The sequence below is a fragment of the Leptonychotes weddellii genome, chromosome 15 (genome assembly GCF_054177405.1).
Source record: "Leptonychotes weddellii isolate Sample4059 chromosome 15, ASM5417740v2, whole genome shotgun sequence".
Lineage (NCBI taxonomy): Eukaryota > Metazoa > Chordata > Mammalia > Carnivora > Phocidae > Leptonychotes > Leptonychotes weddellii.
In genome coordinates this window covers 4,030,350-4,052,379 of record NC_138383.1, presented here as the reverse complement: position 1 = coordinate 4,052,379, position 22,030 = coordinate 4,030,350, and the positions used below count along the sequence as shown (strand labels likewise).

Genomic DNA, 22,030 nt, shown 5'->3' with positions numbered 1-22,030 from the left:
TGGGCCTGAGACCCAGGCCTGGCCTGCTAGAACCTCACGCTGCCGGCTCCTGGGGTGCAGCTGGGGCCGGGCCCGTCGTGGGCCGGGGGAGGATGAGCCAGGGGCTTCTGTCTGCACCTCACTTTCTGCCTCTGGTGCAAGAGCAGAAACTCCCGTCTGCTGCTAGTTCACGGGGCTGTAGGGGAGACTGAGTCAGGGCTGGGAGGGTGGTTCTCGGAGGGTCCCAGTGTTTGCTGGGTGGGTTGGGGGTGAGGGAAGCCCCTCCGTGTGTGCTGCTCTGGGCTGCCTCCTCACCGCGGGGCTCTCCAAGGACAGCTGGGGAGTAAAGAGCTAATTAACACCACGGGGCACTGGGAGACTCAGTACTAAAGTTAGAATTAAACCTTGAGCCACCGGAGGCCCTTCTTCCTCTGGGGTCTGTGCCGCCCTATACAAGTGGGGCTTCGGTGAATTCCCTCTCTCTGACTTGTTTTCACGGAGGCTCCTCCAGCAGCATCCTTAGGGTTTGGGATGGGGGACGGAGAAGCCTGGGGCTTCTAACAGATTTGGGGTGGGTGCCGCCAGAGATGGTTGAGGAAATCTGGGGGCCGCCCCCAGCAGCTGCTGGCTCCTGCCGTCACTTCCTCCACCCAACCCGGCCCGCGGCAGGCAGAAGACTGAGCACCTGCCGTGCGTGTGTGTGTGTGTGTGTGTCTCTCTCTCTCTCTCTCTCTCTCTCTCTCTCTCTCTGGGGGGGAGGGGGGGTTTCTGGGTCCTGGTTCTGGTACCGGCGGTCCCACGTCTGGGAGGGGATGCTGAGTGGATTTTCCCTTGTCCCTCCTGCACAGAGACCTGGGATGAGCGCACCCTCTGTGGTTGCCGATCGCTGCATGCTTATTCCCACTGTCCCCTCCCTTCAGGGTGAGGCTTAGGGCCTCCTTCTGTATTAAAGGGGCCCGCTCCTAGTCCACTCTGACTTGCAGGCTCCAGCCTGGGCCACCGAGGGCCCTTTTTTCTGAGAGTAACGGTGAGTCCTCATGAGCACAGCTGGTGCAAGCAGCAGAGAGGGCGAGTAGGAAGTCACGGGGCGAGGAGCCCGCCGGCCCCCCACTCCCTGGGCCTCAGAGCTGGAGCAGTGCTGGGAGCTGGCCGTGGACGCGGACCCGGTCCCCACTGTCGTTTACTGGGGAGCCCTCACGGGTCACCCGTTACGTTGTTGTTAACAGCTTTGTTGAGATAGCATTCACACACCGTGAAGTTCACTCTTCCAAAGTGTACAATTCAGCGGTTTTTAATGCATTTGCAAACTCATGCAGTTATCAGCACTAATTCCAGAACATTCTTGTCACCTCAGAAGAGACTCTGTACCCATTAGCAGCCACACGCTCCTCAGCTCCCTGCCCGTGTCCCCGGGCAGCACCGATCTGCATTTGGTCTCCGTGAATTCGCCTGTTCTGGACATTCTCCTTAAGTGGAGTCCCATGCATCTGGCTCACGCGGTGCGATGTCTTCAAGTTCCGCGCTGTGGCAGGTGCCAAAGTTTCGTTCCTTTTCGTGGCTGGATAGTACTCCACGCGATGGCCACATTGCGTTCTGTTTATGCGGGATGCGCCTGTGTTTTCACTATCGTGAATCATGCCGCCGTGCACGTGGGTGCCCGGGTCTTGGGGTGGACGTGTGTTTTCATTTCTCTTGGGGACCTGCCTGTTGCCTGGTATGTAGTTGGTTCGCCAGCACTGGGTGGGGGTGTGCTGTGCGTCCTGCCTGGCCCCCAGCCCCCTGCCTTTCTTCCGTTTTCCCCTGTGACGTGTCTTGAATCCGCGTCTGGACGGTTCTCCAGGGGTGCAGGCTCAGTGGGGTATGGTGACTGGGCCTGTGGGTGGGCTTGGGGGTCGGTGAGGGGGCACAGAGGAGCCATTCGGGTCTGCAGCCGAGCACTGGCGCCGGCTTCTGGCTCCCTTCGCCTGCAGGGGGCCCAGGACTAGGCAGGAGGCGCAAATGGAAGGTCTGCGTGTCCTCCCTCCCGGGGCCATAGGGAAGCTGCAGCCTCGCTCCTGGGGGGGGGAGGGGAGGAGGAAGTGGGTGGAGGGGAGTGGCTGGGCTGTGTGTACCCCCCCCCCGCCCAGGAAGCGGGGGGAACGGACTGGGGTGTGGGAGCGGCCTTTCTTTTTCCTGAGAGAACGCGCTCCCCCTGCCCCCACCCGCCGCGGCCCCAGGGAGACGCTTCCTTCCCGGGAGGGTGGGAAGTGCAGGGCGCTGCCTCTGGGATCCCGAGAGGGGGCGTGGGGGGGGTGGTGGGAGCATCTGCCCGGCGTCACACACGGAAAAGTTAGGCTCACACGAACGTGTCCGTGTCCATTGTCATCTGAAACCACCACGTGAGCACACAAGGCGAAGGCCCTTTGTCCCGCCTGCCCCCGGGAGCCTGCCCCCCCTCCCCCTGCCCCTCAGCCCGAGGTGAGGGCACCGGGAAGGGCCCGGTTGGCGGGGTTGGCTGGCTTGGCTGGCTTGGCTGGGTTGGCGGGGCTGGGAGGCGGTGAGCGGGCAGTCAGGCCGGGGCCAGGCTCCCCGCCCCCCTTCTTCTCCTCCTCCAGCCGTGGCTGGAGGGGCCGCTGATGCTCGCCAGTTCGCAGGCAGAAATTACCATATGAATGTGGCTCCTTCCCGGAGCCGCGGCCGAGGGACCTGGGAGGGGACAGGCTCCCACACCCAGGGCCTCCAGGTTCTGCGCCTTTGGCGTCCTCAATCAGGCAGAGGAGGCCGATGACATTGCCAATCCGCAGGCAGGTACCCCCCGGGGTGCGGAGGGCGCAGGCAGGCTGGGGTCTGTCGGTGGGTGGGGTCCCGCAAGGCGGGGACCCCGCCGATGGGCACACTTCCTCGCTGTACTTTCTTCCGTCCTAACTTGTGTAAGGACACGGTACCGTGGTGGTGGTTCTTTCGGTCTCATGTCAAGAGTCGCAGCTAATTAACCGCAGGAAATGTGCAATCCAAGGAGGAACTAAAGTGCCCGTGCACAGCCCAGGCCGAGCCCCTGGTGGTGTCTCAGTTAATAAATTCTCATTGCCAGTTGTCCCAACCGCTCTTCAGTTTGGGCTGGAGGTATGTCACATTGAACAGCTGGGCCAAAGATTCAGGGACGGCAGGAAAAGTCACTCTGGGGCTATGCAACTCACTGGCAGACCCCAGCTCCCAGGGGCTGATCTTCGGGGTTGCCCGGTGACCCATGGCCTGGTCTCCCCACATAGGGGACCCGCTTGGCACCGTGTTACTGGCCAGGCCGGCTACAGCTGGGGGGGCAGCTCAGGGCAGTGCCCAGGGTGGCCCCACGTGTTCTGCTCTGAGCCCCTGCGCACTGGCCTGCCCTGCCTGCCCCAGGCTCTGCCTCTGCTGTGCCCCTAGGAGAGCCCCGCCGCCTGGTGGGTGAGGACGGGGCTAGGGATTGGGCAGGACACAGGCCACCAGGCCGCCCAGTGTCCGCCCACCTCTCCTCCTCAGCAGGCGCCCTTCCCCGCACCGTTTCCTGAGCAAAATTTCCTGAATGGGTAGGAGCCGTCCCCGGAAGTGCATCCACCCATCCTTCCTCTTGGGTGCTCCTTGACTCCAGAGGACTATGGAAGCTGGAAATGGTTAACATCCAACTCACATGCTGCCACACACTGAAAGCCGCGGGGGAGTCCGTGGGAAAGGATGCAGGCCAGCACTTTGGGGGCCAGGGCGGGAGAGGCGCCACCTGGGTTGGCGGGGGAGCAGTGGCCGGCCCCCCACGATGTTCTGGGAAGAGAGGAGGGCGGGAGGAAGGGCAGCGAGCTCCCTATTCATTCAACAACCTGGGGGAGCAAGGGAGGTTTCTCCAGGAGCAGGGGGCGGGGAGAGCCTCTCTGAGGAGCCTTGTTTGCAGAGCTGATAGGAGCCAGGGAGAGGGGCCATGCACCCAAGCTGGAGAGCTGGGCATGGGCCCGTATTTTATGAACAACAACTTAGAGCATTGACTGTGCGCCTCATAAATAATCTTGATTCTCATAACGCTCTTGGGAGGCAAGTGTTGTTATTCCAATTACACAAAAGAAAATGGAGGCACAGAGAGGTTAATACTTGCTCAGGGTCACACAGCGAGTGCAGTGGGGGGTACCAGTCAGTCAGCAGCAGTATTCGAAGTAGAGGTTGGCATTTAATGCACAGAGGATGGGCAGTTGCCTGGGGAGAGTAGAGTGTCCAGCCGGGGACCAGGACTGATTCTGCGGGTGGAGGAGGGGCTAGCAAAGAGCCTTAGCCCCATTAGCCTCAGACGGAGGAGGCAAAGCAGTAGAGGCCCGGACGGAAGCCCAGAGAAGAGAGCGTTTCGGGAAAGGAAAGGCTGGGGTGGTCAGGGCGCATTCCCTGTAGCTTGGGGTGAGGGGTGACCCCTAAGCACTTGGCTCTGCAGAGGCCTGGCGGCTGTGTCTACTTAAAACCCCAAGCCCAGAGTGCACCCAGACTTCGTGCCACAGCGCAGACGGGGAGATGGACCATACCTGCGTCTTTCTCTCTGCTCTGTGACACAGCACTGGGCACTGGGGTGTCTGCACCCCGCCCACGGCCAGCATCCCACCCCCCGCCCACGGCCAGCATCCCACCCCCCGCCAGGCAGTGTTTCAGAGGTGGTGGAAGTGAGCTGTCCTTGCACATGGCTTTGTCCTGGGAAGGGCCTGGGTAGGGGGGTGGGTGTGTTTCCGAGACTCCTTGGATAGGCGGGCACTCCATCCCACGTTCCCTTCAGAGAGCATGTGACCTTAGGGTGGGTCCTCAGATTGCAAAGGGTCGTTCTTTGGTTTATGCACTGGGTGAGTGGCTCCTGTGGGCGAGCAGGGGCTGGAAGGGGCAGGGGGGCAGGGAGCAGTGGGGTCTTGAGGACATGAAGAGTTAGGGTAGGGTAGGCTGAGGGAGCCGTGGAAGGGTCCTTGCTGATCCCCAGGCCCTGAACCCACTACTTCCAGGGCCCCTGCCCTCCTGAGCAGGACGGACCCAGCGGTGGGAGAGCAAATGACTCCAGCTCTCTTGACCCCCCTCAGCCCAGAGCTGGAACTGCAAACGGATGCGTGACTTGATTCAAGGTGGTCTGGAGCTGCTGACCCCGCCCCGCCTGTCCCCCACCCTTCCTGGACCCTCAGCCCATCGGCCGGTGGTATGAGCTGTCCATCTCCCTGCTTCAGGGGTCATCTGGCCAGGCTTCTCTTCTGGCCCAGGAATGTGCCCCTCCCTGCTCAGCCCCCCTCCCAGGCTCTGCCTTTGCCTTCCTGAAGTCTGCTCTGGGCATGAGGTCGCCTAGGTAGCACCCCCATCACCCCACCCCACCACAGGCCTGACCAGAACTGCACAGATGCGAACTGTTTCATAACTTTGGGGGGGGTGGTGAATTTTGATATCTTTTTCTAGTAGCCCCTGGGCGGGCGGGGGCTGCCCTGTTGCACCCAGGGAACCCTGTCTGCTTTTTGTTTTCTCAGATGACCTCATCAGCTGGGGAGAAACCCCCAGCGCCCCCAGCCTCTGTCCGGTCTTACCCCCAGCTCTGGGGAGCATCTGCTGACAGTCTTGCTGATAGAAGAGGGGGAAGGGGAGGCCTCACCCCCCCCTTAGGGGGACATCCCTGATAAGAGGAAATTCCACGCTGTGACAAATGGCCAGTTTCCACCCATCCACGGGGAGGATCTTTTCTTTCTCTTTTTAACTTGGCAAATATTTGCCAAGAACTAACGGAATCTCTGTGGTCAGCCGGCCTCTTCGGACCTGGTGGGCGGGCTGGCCGGGGCTGGGTTCTGCATTTGCTTTGGGGTGGGGGCCCATCATGCTGGAAGGTTCTCTGGGGTGGGAGAAGGCTGGGGGTGGGCCACAGTCCCTGATCCTGTGAGGCCAGTGGGTGGTGGAAAACGGAATAATAAATAAGTCCTTGATGCAGGAAGTCAGAGGGCTCATCCCTGGCCCTGGCTGCCTGTCATTTCTGCAGCCTGCTTTTTAGGAAGCGAATATGGGCAGGCGGCTTGCAGGTCAGAGCCTGCTCTGAGCGAAGTCTCAGTGGGGCCACCGAGCCTGGCCGAGAGTCCCTGGAAGGAGGAGGCCGGGCTGCAAATAAAGAACAGAAGAGGGCCTCTTCCAGAAGGGGGTGGGGTGGCCTGGTGAGAGGTGGCCGCTGTCCAAATCTGTCTCAGGCCAATGGAAACGAAGAGCTTCTTGAGATTCCTTCCTGCACAATTGAGGAGAAGCTTGCTTTCACGCGTTTGGCAGGAGCAAGGCCGAGGAGCCTTGGCGGGCAGTAGGAGCGGGGATCCCCCCCTCCCCGCCTTTGGGGCGCCTCCGGCCCCTGAAGGAATGAATGAATGAATCGGATGGGGATGGCATTCTCTCTACTGTGTCCCCTGCCAGGTCCGCAAAGGGCACGGGGTCCTGGGAGATCATGATTCATGCACACTCCCACCGGGTCTCCTCCGGAGAACTGGAGAACTGCAACTTCTCTTCCGCCTCCTCGGAAAAGGGAAGGAGCCCGGAGCGGGAGAAAAATGCAGCGCTTTGCATTTGCAAATCCCTCCTTTCTCCAGAGAGGCACGAGCCTTTGTGCTCCTTTTCTAAACCCAGTTTCAGGCCAGAGGGCAAAGTCTCAGATTTCTGGCATCCCGGTTCCTGACCAGACTCTGACGAGATGCTTCCTGCCTCGTACAAAGTGTGAAGTGTAATTTGATTTGCAATTACTTATCGAATTAGAGGAGGCATGTGTGCTTTTGAAATTCAGTCCTCGATTCCCGCCCGCACAAATTTGCAAAATTTGGTCATTTATATTCAGTGTTTAAGTCTTTAGAAGGGAACAGGAAGTTCCCCGGCGACATTCACGGAGAGCTTGTAGTGGCTTGGGTAGGTGAATGGGGGACAAGGAGAAAGGCGCAAGGAGTGGAGTAAATTGAGAAGAGGTCCTGTTTTCAAAGCCCTTCAAGGAGTGAGGCCCTGCACCCTCCCCGCCCACCCCCGATAGTGCAACGTTGCTGGTTCTCCAAGGTCCTCCCTGCTGCAGCTCAGGGAGGGAGACCCCCTGGCCGTGAATCATTTGCTGAATGAATCTGTATTGTGGTCCTGGTCCCCTAGGACCCTGTGATCTTCTTTTTTTCCCCCCAAAGATTTTGTCTAATTTTTTGACAGCACAAGCAGGGGGAGCAGCAGAGGGAGAGGGAGAAGCAGGCTCCCCGCTGAGCAGGGAGCCCAGTGCGAGTCTTGGGATCATGACCTAGGCCCAAGGCAGACGCTTAACTGACTGAGCCACCCAGGCGCCCCAGAACCCGGGATCTTCTTCCGCAGTTATTGTTTATAGCTATTTCTTTAACATCTTGTTCCAGAGCAGCTCCTTATGTGTGTGTCTGGTCCCCAGCCCCACTGACTTCCCCAAGTTGGCTAACAATAGCATTTCCACCCCCCCCCGCCCCACCACTTACGACCAGAAGTGGGGAGTCATCTTTGAGGCCCCTGTGAATTTGTTGGCTTAGCCTGGGACCACCTCCAGGAGGTGGAGTTTTAGGATGAGAATGGGCACTTTGCTCTCTGCTCCGATGGATCCATCCGGGAGCTTTGGTGGGACAGCAGGTGTGCTGGGCCTCTGGTGTGAGACCTCAGCTGCACCAGGGTTTGTGTACTTCAGCCCCCCTGCCCTGGGAGTTCTGCAGCCTGGAGAAGGCCCCTGGAATCTGGCACCCCCATTCTGGGCCCTGCAGCTGCTGTCGAGGAGCTTGGCCAGCCAGGCCTTTAGGTGATTTTTCTCCCAGGTTACGGGGGCTACAGTGCTAAGCCCCTCGATAGGCCTGGGGCTTCCCTAAACGGGAATCCCTTTCCCATCAGATGGGATGGGCATCTCCTGGCAGCTCCTGGGGAGAGAGGGGCGAGAGTTCCAGGCCTCCCGTCCCTGCCCCCGCAGCATACACCGTCTGGGTCTTCGCTGGAGGACCTGGCCCGTGGAGTCTCCCTGCCCGAGTTCAAATCCTGGCTCAGCCATGCACTAGCTCTGAATCCCTATAGAAGACCAAAGCGCTGTGGGCCTGTTTCCTCCTCCGTGACGTGGGGACAGTAACAGTATCTGGCTGAGCAGGCTGTTGCCCAGGTCGTGAGGTAGCGCACGCGAGACGTCTAGAAGCGCCTGGTGCACCGTGAGCCCCCGCTAGACGTTGGCTGTTGTGATCAGCGTCAGGCCTGTGTTGTTCTCTCCTTTGTTCAACGGACATCAAGTCTTGGACCTGCCATGTGGCGGTGCCGTTCTGAACGTGGCGGATGAGGGCTCTGGCTTCGTGACTGTCCCGTGGAGGGGGAGATGTGGGAGGGAGAGAACCCTGCGCACGTCATAACGCAGCCGCTGTGGAAACTGCTCGAATGCAGAGTACAGGCTCAGCAGGGGAGCCGCGGGGACGAGCCAGTGTGGTGCCCAGGCCAGGGCCTGCAGGAGTGCAGGCACCCGGGGAGGTTCGGCGGGAGGGCAGGAGCAGCTCTGGTCACTGTCCCCCCAGCACTCCCTGCATCGGGGCCTCGCCCACCTTGAAGAAGCCTCTTTGTGGGGGACAAGGAGCATCAGCTGCCTGTGTCACGGCCACGGGCTCGGGTGCTCCGGTGGGGTCTGCAGATGTCCCCTCGGCCTGCACTGCAGAGTCTGTGCCGTGGTCCCAGAGGGTGGACTCCAGGCAGCTGGGGGGGTGGTGGGGAGCAGCCCCAGAGCCCTCTCCTGTGGGCATCCTTACGCTGTGAGCTCAGACTGACCACTGGCACCACCTGGGGTAGGGTGGGCTGGGAGACGGAAGGCCGTTTTCTCCCAGAGAGGCCTTGGGGCGGGAAGAGAAGAGGCCCTGCTGGACCCTGGTGCCCCAGGAACCCCATCATCTGGCCCCCGAGTGGGTCTACCTGGATCTGCTTGGTGACTCTGGTTCCCTTCGTGGGCCCGTCAGGTAGCCTTCTAGGCATCTGCGGACTGGTTGGCCTTGCTTTCTGCTCAGGCACTGTGGGTGGGTGGTGATTGAGCAAAGCATGTTCAGACAACAGTGTCCGAGTCCCCAGGCTGAGAGCCAGGCATGGAGAGGATTGGAGTGAGCGAGGGGAACGGCATTGGCTTGACCCCAGAGCGCTGTCCTAGGGCCTGTTCTGACGCTGGTACCACATGGCTGCTGTCCTGCTGGGGGCAGAGTCAGGCAAGGGCCCAGGGCAGATGAGACTGATGCTCGGGGAGGGTGGAACTCGTGGGGACATTGCTGGGATGCAGAGCAAGGCAGCAACACAAACAGGGAGGCGGCACGCCAATATGGGGGACCCCTGGGTGTTGGTTTCCAAGTCCGGCCACTCACACTCCATCCCAGCTCCAGAGCATCCTACCCAATAGCTGGCTCCTCTCTGGGGGCTGCCTCCCAGCCAGGGGAGCACCCCACAGCCCCAGGCCCAGCGAGCTACAGCGGCAGTCTGGTCCCATCATCCTTGGCAGGCCCTGGGTCAGGGGAGAATTGGTCACTTGGGGCAGAAGGCCACAGAGGGGGCTGGCTCGGGGCTGTGAATTACGGCCCCTGCTGTGGGCACACAGAAGAGCCAGGTCGCCAGGTGGGGCTGGGTGGAGCCCTGCACTTCCTTCTTGCTTTAGGACCCTGACACCCAGCTCCTGAGAAAAGGCCAGCCCAGCAGGTGCCTGTGCTGAAGGAGGGGGCAGGCCGCATCGGGCCACCTGCCACCTGCCTGTGGGGGGTGGGGGCTCTCCCACAGGGCTCGAAATGGGGACCTGCAGAGAGGAATTGCCCTTTCTGGGAGCCACAGGGCTGCTGACTCCGGGGCACCACCTGGCAGCCCTGGAGCTCCCGACCTCAGGCCTGAGCGTGGCGTCTGGGCCTCAGCCGTCCTGTGAGCCATAGAGCCAGCTGGTGGGCACTCGTGGGCACAGTCGGATTTTTTCCAGTCCAGCTCCACTGGCAGCCTCCACTTTTCTTTCTTAATATGACAGCTTTATTGAGATGACAGTCCCCACACCAGACGATCCACCCATTCAGGGTGAGCAATTCAGTGGCATTTTTTCCGGGTGGTGTTCCACCGCCCCCTCTGTCTGGTTCCAGAGCATTTTCATCACCCCAAAAGGAAACCCCCTACGCGGGAAGCTCTCCCTCCCCAGCCCCCGGCACCGCTCATCTACTTTCTGTCTCCGTGGATTTGCTGATTCTGGACGTTTCACATCAGTGGAATCCTACATAGGTGACCTTCTGCGACAGGCTGAGTGAAACACTGAGCATCGTGGTGGCGAGGTTCATCCGTGCTGTAGCAGGTAGTGGGACGTCGCTGCTTTGGATGGCCAACGTCCCTTGCTGTGGGTGCACCACCTGTTGTTCGTCCGTTCATCTGTTGGTGGAGATCGTGGATACTTCCTGAGTGCCACTCTCTGGGCTAGGAGTCAGGGACGCCACCGAGCAGGCCACAGTGTCAGGTTCAAGGGGCTTGCCGAGGAGAGCAGCGGTGGGGGGCGGTGGTCAGGAACCACGGGGCCCATTTTCCGCCCAGGTGTGGCAGGGTGTGGGCCCTGCTAAGGGCCACGTGGAGCCACGGCCGGCACCCGAGGCCCCTGGCACCCACCGTGCAGTCCGCAGAGAAGCACCGAGCCTTGCTCTGACGGTAGGATGACCGTGGCAGTTACTGTGCCTCTCTGAGGGTCACCTGGGTTCTGTTAATAATTAGGCTGGACACCCCACAAGAATTCAGAGCAGGGACTCAGACCCTTGCAGAGCCGTGTTCACAGCAGCATCATTTACAAAAGGGGGAAAGAACGCAAGCGTCCGCTGGCGGATGCACAATAAACAGCGGAATGTTGTTCAGACGTGAAAAGGAAGGACATTCCGGCACGTCCTGCAACACGCATGGGCCGTGAGGACGTCAGGCTGGGCGAGAGAAGCCGGACACAGAGGACAGGGCTGCGTGAGGTCCGTAGACCAGTCAAATCCACAAAGTCAGAAGGTCGACTAGAGGCCACTGGGGGAGCGGCAGGGGAAGTTACAGGTCGGTGGGCGCGGTTTCTGTCGAGGGTCATGGAAGCATTCTGGAGGTAGATGGTGGTGGCCATCGTGGATGGGTTGCAGGCCACGAAACAGACACCGAAACATGATTTAAAATGGTCAAAACTTTATGTTATGTAAATGTTACCACAACCAAGAGGATAATTAGGCTGGAGGAAGGTATAAGCCAGTGTGTAGGGTCATCCCAGCCTGGGTGGTCTCGGGCCTTCCTTCCTTGGGGGAGGTTGGTGGCCTGGCAGGCAATGACGTCACCCTGGGCCTGAGAGCCTTGGGCAGGGGGCGGGAGAAATTGTTGACCCAGGGCTGCTGGGGAGGGAGTGCACGGGAGCCCACACCCCCAGAGCAAACCGGCATCCTCTCCTCCGAGGAGGGGAAGGACGGGCTTGGCAGTTTGCTCTCTCTCCACATTGCCTTGCCCAAGAGGCAGGCAGAAACAGTGAGAGAAGGCAGGCAGTGCTGTGTGACCATGAGTAAATTACTTAACCTCTCTGAACCTGAGTTTTACACTTTTAAAAAATGGGGCTCCCTTGGGGCACCTGGCTGGCTCAGTTAGTGAAGTATGTGACTCTCGATCTCGGGGTTGTGAGTTCAAGCCCCATGCTGAGTGTAGAGATTACTTAAAAAGTGACTCTTTTTAAAAAATGGGGCTTGGGGCGCTTGGGTGGCGTAGTTGGCTGGGTATCTGACTTTTGGTTTCGGCTCAGGTCGTGATCTCAGGCTCCGCGCTCAGAATGGAATCCACTTGGGATTCTCTCTCTCCCTCTGCCCCTCCTGCTCATGCTCTCTCTCAAATAAATAATCTTTAAAAAATGGGGCTCCCTCTTGTTCTCTTTAGCTGATGAGGGTGCAGAGAGTGTCATCTGGGACATAAATGTGAAACTTTCTTTTCTGTGAGGAACATCCCTTTGCTATTAATAGCATCTCGTGAGCTCGGGGACAGTCAGGAGGGAGCAGAGGCAGATGCCTTCCGGGCGCTGCTGGAAGGAGGCCCCGTCGCTGTCCAAATTCAGGTGTGGGGCCATGGGAAAGAGTGTGAGGCCCCAGCCCCAGGGAGAGGTCAGTGGGGGAGGTGGACTGGATGCAGGTCTGACCATTGTCGTGGCGGGGCTGTGGGCCAGCCTGGGACTGCAGAGTCCTCCACCCAGCGTGCACCGAGGGGACACTCCCAAAACCCCAGTCATTCCATGAGTCTTGATTGAGTGTCCCATCCCTGTACAGCTCTGGACGTACAGGGGGGATCCAACCAGGCCAGCTGCCATGCTCCCTGGGGTTCACGGTGTGTCTGGGGGGGACATGGACGGTAATCACGCGGCACAGCAGTGAATGTGAGGTTTCGGGGTTGAGTAAATGCGTGAAGGTCATCGCATGTTGGCCTGGCTGCTTCTGATGGCGTTTCAGGGGGAAAAAAAAATCTGGGGACCTCATTTTCCCCATTTACAAAAGAAGTAGGTTGAACTAGATTTCTGTGCTGTCCAGTATCTTTACCATTTGGCCTGGGTCCCTTTTTAAATGTAAATTAATTAAAATTAAATACAATGAAAAATTCAGTTCCTCAGTTGGACCGGCTGCATTTCCAGCTCAGAAGTCACGTGTGAAAACAGGTGGCCGTTGCTCAAAAAATTAAAAATACGAATGCCGTATGACCCAGCGATCCCACTGCTGGGGAGGTACCCAGAAGAACTGGAAGCAGGGTCTCGAGGTATTCGCACACCTGTGTTCATAGCGTTACTCACAAGAGCTAAAACACAGAAGCAACTCAGGCGTCCATTGAGGGACGAATGGACGTGCAGAATGTGCTCTGGCCACACCAGGGACTCTCAGCCTTAAAAAGGAAGGGCATTCTGATACCTGCTACAACGTGCGTGAACCTTGAGGGCATGCTGTTAGTGAAATAAGCCAGCCCCCAAAGAACAAACGCTGGACGATTCCTCTTTTTATGGGGGTCCCTAGCCAGATTCACAGGGTAGAATGGAGGCTGCAGGGGCGGGGGGTGGGGTGGGTAGAGTTCGTGTTTAATGGGGAGAGAGTTTCAGTTTTGCAAGGCAGAATGCGTTCTGGAGATTGGTTGCACAACAGTGTGAATGTTCTTGACACCACTGAACTGTGCACTTAAAATGGTTGATGGTAAATTTCATGTTATGTGTATTTCACCACAATTAACAAAAGAGTCCCATGTGGCCGCCATATTTTAGACAGCGTGGGCATGGGGTCTTTCCATCATACAAGTCCTTTGGGACGGTGTTGGAGGAGATGGTCTCTGCGGTCCCTGCTAGCCGGCCGGAGCAGCCAGGGCTCTGTGAGCAGCCACCCTGGTGGCTCTCAGTGGAAAGCGAGAGTTGTCAGAGAAGGTGTCTCGGGGCAAGTTTGCCTGATGGGGCCTCTGCTTTCCCCGCGTGGAGGTCCTGCCTCCTGGCCGGGCAGAGCGGAGAGTGGAGCTCTGGCATCACCACGGGTACCCTCCGGGCAGGGAGAGGAGGGCCTTGCAGGAAGGGACCCCCACCTGTGCAAAGGCCAGGCCCTTCCCTCAGTCGGTGGGAAGGATGGGGCTTGTTGTGCTTTTATTGTTATTTCTCAAGCAGGGTGCTGGTGGGCAGGATGTTTGCTTTGTGGTTTGAGTTTCTGCAGTGGATGTTGGTGCCTAGGGGGTGGGGGGCAGCTGGAGCAGAGGAGGGAGTGGAGGGGGGTCCCAGGGGCCTTGATGCGCCTCCCCCTCCCCCCAGTTTGGCTCGGAGGGGATGAGGGATGAATGTGGGGGTGGGCGGGGGGTGGCCCAGGCCCGGACTGAATGGCTCCCAGACCCTCAGGCAGATGGAAGCAATTTTCGGTCACGTGGGGCGGGCTGAGCTGCTGGCCTGCAAGACAAGGCCCCATGTCTGTCTCCAGGAAGCAGCCCCACAACCACATGTTCAAGGCCAGATGCGGCGCTTGTCTTTGTTTATTTAAAGATGCTGGAGCTCGGGGACAGTCAGGAGGGAGCAGAGGCAGATGCCTTCCGGGCGCTGCTGGAAGGAGGCCCCGTCGCTGTCATCGCTGCCTCCTGGGTCCCTTGCCTGTCCCCGGCCTGGGAGCGGGGGTGGGCAGCGGGGACCCGTGACGGTCCCTAGTGCTTTTACGTGGGCTCTGTTATTTGCTTGACCCCCGAGTCTGTGAAGTCGGCACTTTGTCAGGCTGAGCACACGGGGAAGTTGAGTGACATTGTGCTGCGACGTTGTGTGGAGAAACCACCCACACTCCGATTTCTGGAATTTATCAGCTGATCACCCTCCTTCCGGAAGGAGAAGGTGCTGGCCCCCATGGTCGGTTCCCTCTGACGCTCCTGCAAAGCAGAGGTGTGGCCGCGGAGGTGGGAGCTGGCTGGGCCCACTGGGGTTTGGCACTGGGGTTTGGTTGCAGGGGAGAGTCCAGTCACTTCCCCGGGAAGTGGAAACAGTTTACCTGTCCTGCGCCCCCAGGGCACACCCAGGAGAGGGGGTTCTGGGGCTGATGCCCAGGGAACCAGCCAGCCCCTCCCCGAGTGGGCCCAGGGAGATGTGAAGATGCACCATGTGCTTTCTTCCCGTGAGCATCCCTGGGAGGTGGGAGGGAGCTGACAGTTCTTCTCAGTGGTCGAGGGCAGGGAAGGCCGCCAGGGGAACTGAGGGACTGGCCGAGGAGAGGTGTGGTCAGGCAAGTGTGGTGTGTCTAGGGGTGCGCCGGGTCCTGGCCGATGTGCTCCTGCCAGGCCCTGGTAGGGACCCATGCTCTCCCGAGCACCCAGACCAGCTCCACTGGGGGAGTGCCCCTCATGTCCCCCCTGGGTGCCTCCGGCCGCCCCTTCGCTAGGCTTCTGACCTGGGCATGTGGACTCCTCGGGGCAGCCAAGGGAGGAAGGGAGGAAGGTTGATCTGCAAACTGCAGAAGCTTGAGTTGTTTCTAGAAGCTCGGTCCCGCTTGCCCATCCGCAGACCTGAAAGCAAAACCTGTGGGTGTGGGGCACACGGGTGCCAGGCAGAGAGAAGAACCCCCTGGGCCCAGGCCAGGGTGGGGGGCGGGGAGCTGGCCCAGGGCCCTGTCTGCCTGCCATTGCCTGGGAACCGCTGGGCCGGGAGGAGCATGCTCTGCGTGCGGGGCTGTTGGCGGGACCTGGGACCTAACACACCTCACCCAGGAGCTGCCCGACAACAAATACCCGGGTCCTCCCTTCGCTCTTCAGAAGGCTGTCCTCTCCTTTGTCCTGGCTCACAGGCTGGCCCAAACACTCAGCTGTTTGGCCCTGAGGGTCCTGCAGCAGGTGTGGGGGCCTTTTGAGCCAGGTGAAGGCGGTGGAGAGGGCCCACCTGGATGCCCTGGGGTAGGGTGGAGGCTGAGAAGAGGAGGGCTGGAGTCAGCTCTGCCTTGGAGCCAAGGGAAGGACACCACCTCGTAGGCCACTGGTGGAGAGCGTGGGGCTCCGTGGGCACTGTGGGGGGGGGGGCTTTAGGTCTGGGGTGTTCTGTAGGGGTCTCGAGCCTCAGTTTCCCTGTTTGAGAAACGGGGGTGGTGGCTGGAGCCACCTGAGGATGCAGGTGCTTTGTAGATGTCAGACCCCCTGACGCCCCCCCACCCCGGTCTCCCCACAGCCCCTGAGGCAGCTCTTGGCTGCGTTGGCGACATGGCCGAAGCCCCCAGAGACGCCGGGCTGAAGCAGGCGCCCGCGCCCCGGAACGAGAAGGCCCCCGCGGACTTCGGCTACGTGGGGATCGACTCCATCCTGGAGCAGATGCGCAGGAAGGCCATGAAGCAGGGCTTCGAGTTCAACATCATGGTGGTCGGTGAGTGCGCGCCCTGCGCCGGGACCCCACGCCACGGGCTCTGGGGCTCAGTCTGCTCCTCTGAGAAACGGGGGTGGACACAGCTGGCCCGCAGGGCAGATGGTGCGTGGGACCACGTGTGTGCCCGTGTGCCTGCCAGGAGGGCCCCGGCTTCCGTCTGCGCCACAGAGGGGCCTCGGCTCCTCGTCGCAGGAAACCCAGGACGCCGGGCAGGTGCTTGGTGCGGCAGCTCGCTGACCAGCGGCCTCACCCCGCTGTGGCTCAGCCCTGGACTTCAGGGGTGGGGCCGGCCCCCCACGGCCAGCAGGCCCGGCTGGAGGCTTCCTGGAGGCCCCAGCAGAGCTGGAGGGACACCAGAGGAGGTCATCGATTAGCCCGGCCTTGATCAGGTTGGGGGCCAGACCTGGGGGAGCACTGGGCAGCCTCTTGTTCCTGAAGCCCTTTTGGTCCTCACAGAAGCCCTGCCAAGAGGGTGCCCCACCTTGTAGGCAGCAGTGAGGCCCAGAGAGGGCACCCCAAGGACTCTGCTCACTTGGGGGAGAGCCCGAGCTCTTCTCTCCCTCCTCCCTCACACAGCAGGGAGGCAGCTGGGCTGGGAGGGCGTCTGTTTGGGGGTCTGCAGACCCAGGGTGGAATCCCGGCTTTGCCCCCACTCAGCAGTGTGGTGCTTGTCCTCTCTTCCCTGGGGCTTCTCTCAGTCTTGGTTTACTCATCCATAAAGTGGGACCATGGGGAGGGACAAATCAGACACCGTGTGTGGCTGCCACGTGGCCACGGGCCCTGGGGAAGTGGGGAAGTCGCAGAAGCAGCAGCAGGGTTGGTAAAGATGATAATCCTACTAACGGTTTGCGCTTTAAAGTCCCCGTCGGCATCACCCAGTTGTCCGGCGCAGTGGCCAGGATGTCTGACGTAGCTCTGGGCTGACCTGGCAGGGACACAAGCAGGTGGGCTGAGGGGGACATGGACAGCTTGGCCCCGGGATTCCTGACGTCCACCTACAGCGTCCTGGGAGCCCACGCTTTTTCTTGCACGGTTATCAAAGTCGGAAAATTCATGTAATTTAATTTTTTTAAATACATTGGCTAGCATGGCGTAGGGCAGCTCCGGAAGGGGTGAGGTGTTGGGGCTCCCCGTGTGGGGTCGTACCTGTGAGGCACTCCCTGTGTGGACCCCGGGGGGCGGGGTCATGGCGGGGCCCTGGAGCCAGGCTGCACGGTCCCCATGCCCACGCTGGGCTCCGTGCCGGTTTTCTCATCCATCAGAGGGGACGGTGACGGCTCCTGGGCATGCGAGGGGGTTAAACAGCCTCACTTAGGACAGTGCCCAGCGCGAGTGTGGTGAGCACTGTGCGCGGAGTCTAGGGTTCTGCAGCTGCAGCAAGGCCAGCCGTAGATCCGTGACCTTTGTGAGCAGGAGGGGCCTTCTGGTCACAGCTGAGTCCAGCCCCCCTCCCCCCACCGTGCCTTCTGCCCTCTCCCTCCTGCTGTGGGAGGGGCTCGGTGAGGTGAGGTTTGGGCACAGCAAGGCCAGGAACACTGCCGGGGCCCGGGTGCCAAGGAGCCACATAGGGGGGTGGCCTGATGCCCCGGGGGCTCGCTGGCCAGTCAGTCTCAGCGGCAGGGTCTGTGGACGTGGGGACCGGCCGCTGGCTGTTCCTGGCAGCGAGACACAGCTGCCCACCGTCTGGGGGCCCCCGTCCTGCCCCAGCAGGAACTGCCCCAGTGGCTTTTCACCGAGCCCCGTGGTCACTCGGCTGCAGGCCTTGTATGCTGAGCGTACCAGCACTTCCAACCTAGATGAGCCCGGTCCCAGGGTCTTCGGACCAGAACCCAGCAGCGTGGGTGGCCTAGCCGTGGTTAGACCCTGGCGGGTTTGCAGAGCCTCCCTCCTGTGGTCCTGGGGCTCTGTAGAGTTTCCTTCAAACCTTATGACCTCGGTGTGTCCAACTGTGAAGGGGAGAGCTGCCCAGCCCCCCACTCGGACTCCCCGGGGCTGCTCTGCATCTCAGCTCCTCTTGGGCCCTCTGGGTCCTTGTCCTGCTCCAAGGCAGCACGGGAGCTGGGCCACTGCCTGAGCATCCCAGCCCTTCCTGCCTCCTGACCTCCCCCAACCTGGGGCCCCCACTGTGGGGTGCTGGGGGGCAGTGCCCAGGTATTGCTGAACCACAGGGCCCGCTGACTGGCTCCCATCCTGTCCCCAGGGCAGAGCGGCTTGGGGAAGTCCACCTTGATCAACACCCTCTTCAAGTCCAAAATTAGCCGGAAGTCGGTGCAGCCCACATCGGAGGAACGCATCCCCAAGACCATTGAGATCAAGTCCATCACGCATGGTGAGTGCCGGGGTGGGCCTGGGGGTGTCGATGCGGGGTGTCAGGGGTGCTGAGTCCTGAGCTGGGCAAGTTGAAACTTGGGTCAGGGATGCTCTTCAGGACCCCTACAGGCCCTGGTCCGACAGAGCCCCCTAGAGACACCTGAGTTTTCCACCAAAACCCACGGGCAGGGGCTGCCCAAGACATCTGTCACCAGCCCCTGCTGGAGGCAGGTCCTCTCCCTGGCATCACCGGGGGGGGGGCCATCGCTGGTCACCCATGGGCACCCCAAGTGGGCCTCAGGGTGGGGCTGGTCAGGTTCCTACCGGGCAGGACCTAGCCCATGCCAGGTATCTGTAAGGCTCTGGGGTCTTCGCCTGAGCTCATGGGCGCTGTGATTCTGCGCAGATATTGAAGAGAAGGGTGTCCGCATGAAGCTGACCGTCATTGACACACCAGGGTTCGGGGACCACATCAACAATGAGAACTGGTAAGGGCCCGTGGGCCTGTCTCCTGGCCTGCTCTGCTGCTAAACCCTCAGAGGTCCCCCAGCCCTGGGCCAACGTACAGTTACCCTGAGAATCTTGTCCCTCCCCCTCCCCCCCCGGGGTCAAGGGTCAGCATGGGAGGCTGGTTTGGGAGCTCTCAGGGAAGGCTGCGGTCTCTGCTCAGAAAGCCCCACACCCCTGGTCGTTCTACTGGAAAGCTGAGGACCGGGCTGGGATTTGGGGGTTTGTGGCCTGCTGGGGAAGACCGGGCGGGAGCCGTCCCCCGGTGCAGGCTGACAGGGCCTCTCCCTGTAGCTGGCAGCCGATCATGAAGTTCATCAACGACCAGTACGAGAAGTACCTGCAGGAGGAGGTCAACATCAACCGGAAGAAGCGCATCCCGGACACGCGCGTCCACTGCTGCCTGTACTTTATCCCCGCCACCGGCCACTCGTAAGTGCCACGCGGGCCGCGTCCCCTGGGCCCAAGTCCTATGTGATCGGGTGGCTCTTTGCCGTCCAAGTTCAGACCCCATGCCGTGTCTGTGACTGCTACTCTCGCCGTGTGGGAAGAGCGGACGCAGCTCTACTCCGGGGCGGAGGATGGTGGCCGCCGTTCAGGGGCCCTGCGATTCTGCCCCCACGCCCGCTCAGGACGGGTTTCCGGTTGGGGGCGGGTGGCACGCCGGGGCCGTGGGCCAGGTTCTGGGGACGCCCCGGACAGCAGCCTGTCCCGGAGGCTTGGCTGGGTGGGCCAAGAGCTGCTTGGGGCTTCCTCCCGCTTCTCCCTCCTCTTCCTCCCAAGGGAAGCCCCGCAGCTGTGTGAGCAATGTCCTCTCTGAGAGGGCACCTCAGCCGGGACGGTGCTCAGAGCCGGCCTGGTCTCCAGCCTGTTCCTGCCCAGCCCGGTGGCGCTTCTGTCTGGGGAATGCTCTCTTCCTCTTTCCTGTCCCTTGCTCAGGGCTTGGCCGGCGCGCAACCCACGGCCTTGGCCTTGCTTGCATGTCCCCACCTGGAAGCCCCCACGGGCACCCTGAGGGCCCTTTCTCAGCTCCATCCAGCCAGAGGCAGGCAGCCCTGCCACTCTCGTTCTGTCCCCATCCCTCCGACCCCCTTGGCCAAACGCTCATCATCCACGCCATTCTGTTCCAGCCTCAGGCCCCTGGACATCGAGTTTATGAAGCGCCTCAGCAAAGTAGTGAACATCGTTCCTGTCATCGCCAAGGCCGACACGCTGACCCTGGAGGAGAGGGTCTACTTCAAACAGCGGGTAGGGCTCCCCACCTCCGTCCGGGCTGTCAGATACAACATGCCAGGTCTTCCTCAGGTGGAAGGGAAAGCCCAGAGGGGGTGGTCCCCACTGAGGGGACAGGTGGCCGCATCTTCCTTCCCCGCCGCCATCCATGCAGGAGGGCGCCCCCCGGGCTGCGGCTTCCTAACACGTCAGAGCCACCTGGGCGACCAGGACAACGAGGCCCCCGGGCCCCACAGAGCCTCCACCGCGGTGGGTGAGAGCCAGGAGGCCCTTTGTTCTAATCCCTGAAGCTGCGCACGCCCCCGTCAGGCCTCGGCCCCGGGCCCGGGTGCGGGGCATTTTCCCAGCAGGCCGAGGGGAGGACTGTGCCCTTCCCATCGTGTGTCTGCTGGAGGGAGCAGGCTGCGCGCGGCTGTGGGTCTGCGCTTAGGGCAGAAATGACAGCTGTGCACGGGAGTACCCACGTGTTGGGGAGCTGGTGCTGCAGACGGTGGTGACGGCCTGACGCAGACAGGTGCACCTGGGCTGCAGAGGTCCCGGGCAGCATCCGGGGCCCGCCGTGACAGAGGGTTTCCGGGTGGAGCTTGAGGGACGACTCAACAACCCGGAGCTGCTGTCTCCGGGGTGTGATGGGCTAGGGAGGGAGGACAGGGAGACGCTCGGGACTCGCTCGGGACTCGGGTGGCTGCACGTGTCTCCTGGCAGGCAGGCCTGCAGCTGCCTCTCCTCCACTCAGGAGGCACGAGAGCTGGAGTATCAGGGTCACCAGCCCTGTAGAGCCTGCCCTTGACCCCAGGCTGGGCCCCCTTACTTTCCGGAGGTCACAGTGCAGGCAGACCCCGGTGGGCCAGTCCAGCTTTCTGTGTGGACGGCGCCCACATCTCTCCCCTCTGGATCCCCAGATCACCGCGGACCTGCTGTCCAACGGCATCGACGTGTACCCCCAGAAGGAGTTTGATGAGGACTCGGAGGACCGGCTGGTGAATGAGAAGTTCCGAGTAAGTGGATTGGCCAGATGCCATTCCCAGAGGTCCCCCAGTTCCTGCCAGAGGACACGGCGGGGTCTTCCAGCCCGCTCCAGTGGGCCTGGGGAGATGGGTGGGATGGCCCTGAGCTATGAGAACGTATTCTCTGGGCCAGAGGGGGTCAGAGCCCAAATGGTCACATGTGGCTCTCTCAGGCCAAGGGTTTTCGTTCCGGGGGGCCCCGGGCTCAGGACAGCTCTTCCCCGGGGCCCAGAGAGCGGACTGGCCTTTGCACACATGTGACCAGTGCTTCCTGTCCCTCCCCCAGGAGATGATCCCGTTTGCCGTGGTGGGCAGTGACCACGAGTACCAAGTGAATGGGAAGAGGATCCTTGGACGGAAAACCAAATGGGGCACCATCGAAGGTAATCGTCAAGCTGTTGGGGCCTCCAGACAGATCAGAAAACTCAAGCTGCTTCTGCTGGCCTGGAGCTTGGGCACCAAGGCCTCAGCTGGGTGATCCTGGGACCTCATCTGTTGCATTGGCCCACTCAGCCACTGGGAGGGGGCAGGTGGCTTGTCCAGGGCCCACAGCTGTTAGCTGATGGAGCTGTGCCTTCACCCCGATCTCCTAGGGGGCAGGGAAGTACTGCCAGAGAGGAAAGGAAGGAGCCATGAGGGGTCCTGCCGAGTCCTGGGTTCTGGTCCTGCTGTTTCATGGCCATGCTGTGTGACCCTGGACAACTTGCTCTACCTCTCTGGGCCTAGGACAGGGCTGGGCTATAGCTCTGTCCAGCTCTGAGAACCAGACGGCCCGCCCCTTGCACAAGTTCCCGGGACCCCCACATCTTGGTGTCTTCGGGCTGCTGTGACAAATTAGCACAGACTGGGCAGCTTGAAACAAATTTCTTCTCATAATTCTGGAGGCCAGAAGTCAAGGTGTCAGCAGGGTTCGTTCCTTTCAGAGGCCCTGAGGGAGAATGTGTTCCAGGCCTCTCTCCTGGTGGCTGTCAGCCATCCTCGGCGTCCCTTGGCTTGTCCCCAATCCCCACTCCACCTTCAGCCTTCTGACTGTGTCTGTCTTTTCCTCACAAGGACATTTGTCATTGGCTTAGCATCCACCCGAAATCCAGGGTCATCCCCTCTTATGCTCTTTACCTTAAGTATAAATTCAAAAACTCTTTCCAAGTAAGCTGCCATTCACAAGTCC

General features: G+C 60.9%; 1 protein-coding gene across 4 annotated transcripts in view; it reads left to right on the top strand.

The window, feature by feature from the left end:
• The window catches only part of SEPTIN9 (septin 9), a 145,631-nt gene extending 124,276 nt beyond the window's left edge, over positions 1-21,355 (top strand). For all 4 annotated transcript variants that reach the window (XM_081804405.1, XM_081804408.1, XM_081804407.1 and 1 more), the window contains 7 exons: positions 15,614-15,805; positions 18,006-18,134; positions 18,522-18,603; positions 18,917-19,054; positions 19,753-19,870; positions 20,758-20,853; positions 21,149-21,355. In XM_081804405.1, coding sequence (XP_081660531.1) covers positions 15,614-15,805; positions 18,006-18,134; positions 18,522-18,603; positions 18,917-19,054; positions 19,753-19,870; positions 20,758-20,853; positions 21,149-21,340 — 947 coding nt within the window. In that variant the 3' untranslated portion in view covers positions 21,341-21,355. The remainder of the gene's footprint in view (positions 1-15,613; positions 15,806-18,005; positions 18,135-18,521; positions 18,604-18,916; positions 19,055-19,752; positions 19,871-20,757; positions 20,854-21,148) is intronic.
• Positions 21,356-22,030: the final 675 nt, after the last annotated feature.